Here is an 8,585-nt window from a genome sequence, read left to right as displayed (position 1 = left end):
TACCAGGTTCAATGAATGAGAAACAACAGGTAAAGATGTTCAGATATTTAATGAGGTGAAAACAAACAGGAAGTAAAAAACAAACAGGAAGTGACAGAAAATATTTACAGTTATTGGCATCATAGATGTTTGTGAACCAAACTAAAACAGGTGAACAGAGATAGGAGCAGCAGGATGTCTCACTCTGTAGTCAGGTATAAAGCAGGTATAGAAGGTGAGCCATCTGTATCATGATTATTCATCTATGCTGTTCCCTTGGTAACGTGCAATAACACATTAAAATGTAACTCAGCTTTGGAGATAATGTAACAACAACAAAAGTGTCAACAAACTTCATGATTGATAAGTAATGATATAAAAACTGAGATGCTTCATTCACCCTGCTGAATATAATCATCATCAGAGATAGGAGTGTTAGGTAAGAGCTTCACTTTGCTGTATATAATCATCATCAGAGATAGGAGTGTTAGGTAAGAGCTTCACTTTGCTGTATATAATCATCATCAGAGATAGGAGTGAAAGGTGGGAGCTTCACTCTGCTGTATATAATCATCATCAGAGATAGGAGTGTTAGGTAAGAGCTTCACTCTGCTGTATATAATCATCATCAGAGATAGGAGTGAAAGGTGGGAGCTTCACTCTGCTGTATATAATCATCATCAGAGATAGGAGTGAAAGGTGAGAGCTTCACTCTGCTGTATATAATCATCATCAGAGATAGGAGTGTTAGGTAAGAGCTTCACTCTGCTGTATATAATCATCATCAGAGATAGGAGTGTTAGGTAAGAGCTTCACCCTGCTGAATATAATCATCAGAGATAGGAGTGTTAGGTAAGAGCTTCACTCTGCTGTATATAATCATCATCAGAGATAGGAGTGTTAGGTAAGAGCTTCACTCTGCTGTATATAATCATCATCAGAGATAGGAGTGAAAGGTGGGAGCTTCACTCTGCTGTATATAATCATCATCAGAGATAGGAGTGTTAGGTAAGAGCTTCACTCTGCTGTATATAATCATCATCAGAGATAGGAGTGAAAGGTGGGAGCTTCACTCTGCTGTATATAATCATCATCAGAGATAGGAGTGAAAGGTGAGAGCTTCACTCTGCTGTATATAATCATCATCAGAGATAGGAGTGAAAGGTGAGAGCTTCACTCGGTTCATTTCTTGAAGAACTTTTTGTTGAGGAGGAAGATGAGCAGGTTGACGTTGATCTTTGCTTTGTCGAACATCTTCATCACCGCCACGCCTTCATACTGCAGCTGCAGCAGGTCCTAAACACACACACAGGTTTTAATAACATTGCATTTATTGTGCTGTGCTCAGTATTTAGCTCAGTATCTGGCCTAGTTCAGCTCAGAATCTGGCTAAGTGTTTAGCTCAGTATCTAGCTTGGTTGTACCTGGTACTGCAGCAGGAACTCCTCCATCTCCACTCCCAGGAACCGGGCTTTAACGGTGAAGCTCCCTCTCTCCGGGCCGGGCACGATGTCGAACACCACGTTCCTGAACCTGGAACAGACCGGACAAGTGTTACGGTAAAGGCAGTAACAGTGACACGTGTTACGGTAAAGGTAGTAACAGTGACACGTGTTACGGTAAAGGCAGTAACAGTGACAAGTGTTACGGTAAAGGCAGTAACAGTGACACGTGTTACGGTAAAGGCACTAACAGTGACACGTGTTACGGTAAAGGCACTAACAGTGACACGTGTTACGGTAAAGGCAGTAACAGTGACAAGTGTTACGATAAAGGCAGTAACAGTGACACGTGTTACGGTAAAGGCAGTAACAGTGACAAGTGTTACGGTAAAGGCAGTAACAGTGACAAGTGTTACGATAAAGGCAGTAACAGCGACACGTGTTACGGTAAAGGCAGTAACAGTGACACGTGTTACGGTAAAGGCAGTAACAGTGACACGTGTTACGGTAAAGGCAGTGACACGTGTTACGGTAAAGGTAGTAACAGTGACACGTGTTACGGTAAAGGCAGTAACAGTGACACGTGTTACGGTAAAGGCAGTAACAGTGACACGTGTTACGGTAAAGGCACTAACAGTGACACGTGTTACGTAAAGGCAGTAACAGTGACACGTGTTACGGTAAAGGCAGTGACACGTGTTACGGTAAAGGTAGTAACAGTGACACGTGTTACGGTAAAGGCACTAACAGTGACACGTGTTACGGTAAAGGCAGTAACAGTGACACGTGTTACGTAAAGGCAGTAACAGTGACACGTGTTACGGTAAAGGCAGTAACAGTGACACGTGTTACGGTAAAGGCAGTAACAGTGACACGTGTTACGGTAAAGGCACTAACAGTGACACGTGTTACGTAAAGGCAGTAACAGTGACACGTGTTACGGTAATGGCACTAACAGTGACACGTGTTACGGTAATGGCACTAACAGTGACACGTGTTACGGTAAAGGCACTAACAGTGACACGTGTTACGGTAAAGGCACTATCAGTGACACGTGTTACGGTAAAGGCAGTAACAGTGACACGTGTTACGTAAAGGCACTATCAGTGACACGTGTTACGGTAAAGGCACTAACAGTGACACGTGTTACGGTAAAGGCACCAACAGTGACACGTGTTACGGTAAAGGCAGTAACAGTGACACGTGTTACGGTAAAGGGCAGTAACAGTGACACGTGTTACGGTAAAGGCACCAACAGTGACACGTGTTACGGTAAAGGCAGTAACAGTGACACGTGTTACGGTAAAGGCACTAACCGTGACACGTGTTACGGTAAAGGCACTAACAGTGACACGTGTTACGGTAAAGGCAGTAACAGTGACACGTGTTACGGTAAAGGCAGTAACCGTGACACGTGTTACGGTAAAGGCACTAACAGTGACACGTGTTACGGTAAAGGCAGTAACAGTGACACGTGTTACGGTAAAGGCACTAACAGTGACACGTGTTACGGTAAAGGCAGTAACAGTGACACGTGTTACGGTAAAGGCAGTGACACGTGTTACGGTAAAGGCACTAACAGTGACACGTGTTACGGTAAAGGCACTAACAGTGACACGTGTTACGGTAAAGGCAGTGACACGTGTTACGGTAAAGGCACTAACCGTGACACGTGGTACGGTAAAGGCACTAACAGTGACACGTGTTATGGTAAAGGCACTAACCGTGACACGTGTTACGGTAAAGGCACTAACAGTGACACGTGTTACGGTAAAGGCAGTAACAGTGACACGTGGTACGGTAAAGGCACTAACAGTGACACGTGTTATGGTAAAGGCACTAACCGTGACACGTGTTACGGTAAAGGCAGTAACCGTGACACGTGTTACGGTAAAGGCACCAACAGTGACACGTGTTACGTTAAAGGCAGTGACACGTGTTACGGTAAAGGCAGTAACAGTGACACGTGGTACGGTAAAGGCACTAACAGTGACACGTGTTACGGTAAAGGCACTAACAGTGACACGTGTTACGGTAAAGGCAGTAACAGTGACACGTGTTACGGTAAAGGCAGTAACAGTGACACGTGTTACGGTAAAGGCAGTAACAGTGACACGTGTTATGGTAAAGGCAGTAACCGTGACACGTGTTACGGTAAAGGCACCAACAGTGACACGTGTTACGGTAAAGGCACTAACAGTGACACGTGTTACGGTAAAGGCAGTAACAGTGACACGTGTTATGGTAAAGGCCAGAGGTGGGGACTCGAGTCACATGACTTGACCCGAGTCGCATATTTTTGGACTTGAGACTTGCTTGACTAACATTGATAAAAGACTTGACTTGACTTTGACTTGGTATTCATGACTTGAGACTTGACTTAAGCTTGAGACAGATGACTTGAAAGGACTTGACTTTTTAAAATTAAATATTTGCGTTTGTTTTTGTAGTGAGATATTACGTTTCGTTTTTTCGAAACGTGATTGGGTGATTATAGCGCCGTGCGCGCAAACCTGGCAACCCACTCGACGGCAGGAGTGTCAGTTAACATGGCAGCGGCTAGCGTTACTCCACAAATAGTGAAGTTTGGATTCAAGGATTATGTTGTCGATGACGCTAATAAGAAGAGAACAGCGGTATGCAGGGTCTGCAGCATAAAGATCAGTGACACGACCACCACAACATCCAACTTCATTCGTCACTACAAAAAAAACCCACAGAGAAAGGTGCGTAACAGTTATGAATATGTATGGTAGTGACGGTTATGAATATGTATGGTAGTGACGGTTATGAATATGTATGGTAGTGACGGTTATGAATATGTATGGTAGTGACGGCTATGAATATGTATGGTAGTGACGGCTATGAATATGTATGGTAGTGACGGCTATGAATATGTATGGTAGTGACGGCTATGAATATGTATGGTAGTGACGGTTATGAATATGTATGGTAGTGACGGTTATGAATATGTATGGTAGTGACGGCTATGAATATGTATGGTAGTGACGGTTATGAATATGTATGGTAGTACCGGTTATGAATATGGTAGTAACAGTTATGAATATGTATGGTAGTAACGGCTATGAATATGTATGGTAGTGACGGCTATGAATATGTATGGTAGTGACGGTTATGAATATGTATGGTAGTGACGGCTATGAATATGTATGGTAGTGACGGCTATGAATATGTATGGTAGTGACGGCTATGAATATGTATGGTAGTGACGGTTATGAATATGTATGGTAGTAACGGTTATGAATATGGTAGTAACAGTTATGAATATGTATGTAGTAACAGTTATGAATATGTATGGTAGTGGTAGTAACAGTTATGAATATGTATGGTAGTGACAGTTATGAATACGTATGGTAGTACCGGTTATGAATATGTATGGTAGTGGTAGTAACAGCTATGAATATGTATGGTAGTGGTAGTAATATTGGTAGTGGTAGTAACAGTTATGAATACGTATGGTAGTGGTAGTAACAGTTATGAATATGTATGGTAGTGACGGTTATGAATATGTATGGTAGTGACGGTTATTAATATGTATGGTAGTAACAGTTATGAATATGTATGGTAGTGACGGCTATGAATATGTATGGTAGTGACGGTTATTAATATGTATAGTAACAGTTATGAATATGTATGGTAGTAACAGTTATGAATATGTATGGTAGTGACGGTTATTAATATGTATGGTAGTAACGGTTATGAATATGTATGGTAGTACCAGTTATGAATATGTATGGTAGTAAAGGCTATGAATATGTATGGTAGTACCGGTTATGAATATGTATGGTAGTGGTAGTAACAGTTATGAATATGTATGGTAGTGGTAGTGATATTGGTAGTGGTAGTAACAGTTATGAATACGTATGGTAGTGGTAGTAACAGTTATGAATACGTATGGTAGTGGTAGTAACAGTTATGAATATGTATGGTAGTGACGGTTATTAATATGTATGGTAGTAACAGTTATGAATATGTATGGTAGTAACAGCTATGAATATGTATGGTAGTAACAGTTATGAATATGTATGGTAGTGACAGTTATGAATACGTATGGTAGTACCGGTTATGAATATGTATGGTAGTGGTAGTAACAGCTATGAATATGTATGGTAGTGGTAGTAATATTGGTAGTGGTAGTAACAGTTATGAATACGTATGGTAGTGGTAGTAACAGTTATGAATATGTATGGTAGTGACGGCTATGAATATGTATGGTAGTGACGGTTATGAATATGTATGGTAGTGACGGTTATGAATATGTATGGTAGTGACGGCTATGAATATGTATGGTAGTGACGGTTATGAATATGTATGGTAGTGACGGCTATGAATATGTATGGTAGTGACGGTTATGAATATGTATGGTAGTAACGGTTATGAATATGTATGGTAGTAACAGCTATGAATATGTATGGTAGTGACGGTTATGAATATGGATGGTAGTGACGGTTATGAATATGTATGGTAGTAACGGTTATGAATATGGTAGTAACAGTTATGAATATGTATGGTAGTAACAGCTATGAATATGTATGGTAGTAACAGCTATGAATATGTATGGTAGTGACGGTTATGAATATGGATGGTAGTGACGGTTATGAATATGTAAGGTAGTGACGGCTATGAATATGTATGGTAGTGACGGTTATGAATATGTATGGTAGTAACGGTTATGAATATGGTAGTAACAGTTATGAATATGTATGTAGTAACAGTTATGAATATGTATGGTAGTGACAGTTATGAATACGTATGGTAGTACCGGTTATGAATATGTATGGTAGTGGTAGTAACAGCTATGAATATGTATGGTAGTGGTAGTAATATTGGTAGTGGTAGTAACAGTTATGAATACGTATGGTAGTGGTAGTAACAGTTATGAATATGTATGGTAGTGACGGCTATGAATATGTATGGTAGTGACGGTTATTAATATGTATGGTAGTAACAGTTATGAATATGTATGGTAGTAACAGTTATGAATATGTATGGTAGTGACGGTTATTAATATGTATGGTAGTAACAGTTATGAATATGTATGGTAGTAACAGTTATGAATATGTATGGTAGTAACGGTTATGAATATCTATGGTAGTACCGGTTATGAATATGTATGGTAGTAAAGGCTATGAATATGTATGGTAGTACCGGTTATGAATATGTATGGTAGTGGTAGTAACAGTTATGAATACGTATGGTAGTGGTAGTAACAGTTATGAATATGTATGGTAGTGACGGTTATTAATATGTATGGTAGTAACAGTTATGAATATGTATGGTAGTAACAGTTATGAATATGTACGGTAGTAACAGTTATGAATATGTATGGTAGTGGTAGTAACAGTTATGAATATGTATGGTAGTGACGGTTATTAATATGTATGGTAGTAACAGTTATGAATATGTATGGTAGTAACAGTTATGAATATGTACGGTAGTAACAGTTATGAATATGTATGGTAGTAACAGTTATGAATATGTATGGTAGTAACAGTTATGAATATGTACAGTAGTAACAGTTATGAATACGTATGGTAGTGGTAGTAACAGTTATGAATATGTATGGTAGTAACAGTTATGAATATGTATGGTAGTAACAGCTATGAATATGTATGGTAGTGGTAGTAACAGTTATGAATACGTATGGTAGTGGTAGTAACAGTTATGAATATGTATGGTAGTGACGGTTATTAATATGTATGGTAGTAACAGTTATGAATATGTATGGTAGTAACAGTTATGAATATGTACGGTAGTAACAGTTATGAATATGTATGGTAGTAACAGTTATGAATATGTATGGTAGTAACAGTTATGAATATGTACAGTAGTAACAGTTATGAATACGTATGGTAGTGGTAGTAACAGTTATGAATATGTATGGTAGTAACAGTTATGAATATGTATGGTAGTAACAGCTATGAATATGTATGGTAGTGGTAGTAACAGTTATGAATATGTATGGTAGTAACAGCTATGAATATGTATGGTAGTAACAGTTATGAATATGTATGGTAGTAACAGTTATTAATATGTATGGTAGTAACAGCTATGAATATGTATGGTAGTGGTAGTAACAGTTATGAATATGTATGGTAGTAACAGCTATGAATATGTATGGTAGTAACAGTTATGAATATGTATGGTAGTAACAGCTATGAATATGTATGGTAGTAACAGTTATGAATATGTATGGTAGTAACAGCTATGAATATGTATGGTAGTAACAGTTATGAATATGTATGGTAGTAACAGTTATTAATATGTATGGTAGTTCTCACTGTGTTGGCGGCAGGTCCTGGATCTCCAGCAGAACTCCCTTTTCCTGCAGCCGGGCGGCGCTGTAGCTCAGAGCAGGAAGCTTCTTCTTCCTCTCTGCTGCCTTCTTATTGGTTGATTTACTGCAACACATGACCAACATGCGACCAACACATGACCAACACGTGACCAACATGTGACCAACTAAAAGTGAAACCCCTAACCCATGATAAAGAAAAATGCCTCGTATTTCAATTTTAAAACGAAAATTAAATATCCACTCGTTTTTGTTTTTGAATTTCCTTTTGTGAAAAGGAAATTCAAAAACAAAAACATTCACTGACGGTTAACCTACCTGGTAATAACCCTGATTCTGATCTTAGCATTGTTAGCAAAGCTGCTGCTAGCATAGCGGTGGCTAGCTATTGGTCCCAGAGGGGACATTGTTCCAGCTTCATGTTCTCTGAGAAGCATGCATACACAACATCTCAGAGATAATTACACACTTTACTAAATACACATCCTGGAACAGTTCTGATGGTTTGGAAGCAGGTATATATTGATCAGTTATTAACGGCATATATATATATATTGATCAGTTATTAACGGCATATATATATATATTGATCAGTTATTAACGGCATATATATATAGTCAGGGTTGGGAGGGTTACTTTGTAAATGTAATCCGTTACTGATTACTGAATACATGGCTCTGAAAGTAATCCGAATACAGTTACAGTTACGTGTCTTAAAAAAGTAACGTAATCAGATTACTTTCAGATTACTCCTTCACTTCATGAAATCTCTGCAGCACCAGGAGGCAGCGGGAGGGTTAGCCTCTGAGAAGAGGAGGGTTAGCCTCTGAGAAGAGGAGGGTTAGCCT

General features: G+C 39.2%; 1 protein-coding gene across 1 annotated transcript in view; it reads right to left on the bottom strand.

The window, feature by feature from the left end:
* Window positions 1–30: 30 nt before the first annotated feature.
* Window positions 31–8,585, bottom strand: part of LOC117472221 (ras GTPase-activating-like protein IQGAP3) — a gene marked incomplete at its 5' end in the record, with an annotated part of 27,968 nt that continues 19,413 nt past the window's right edge. Inside the window, 3 exon segments of the mRNA XM_034117390.1 lie at window positions 31–1,275; window positions 1,404–1,512; window positions 7,724–7,843. Coding sequence (XP_033973281.1) covers window positions 1,162–1,275; window positions 1,404–1,512; window positions 7,724–7,843 — 343 coding nt within the window.

This window comes from Trematomus bernacchii, unplaced genomic scaffold, assembly GCF_902827165.1.
Source record: "Trematomus bernacchii unplaced genomic scaffold, fTreBer1.1, whole genome shotgun sequence".
Lineage (NCBI taxonomy): Eukaryota > Metazoa > Chordata > Actinopteri > Perciformes > Nototheniidae > Trematomus > Trematomus bernacchii.
The sequence above is the reverse complement of the archived record's forward strand: the minus strand, read 5'-3'. Positions and strand labels throughout refer to the sequence as shown.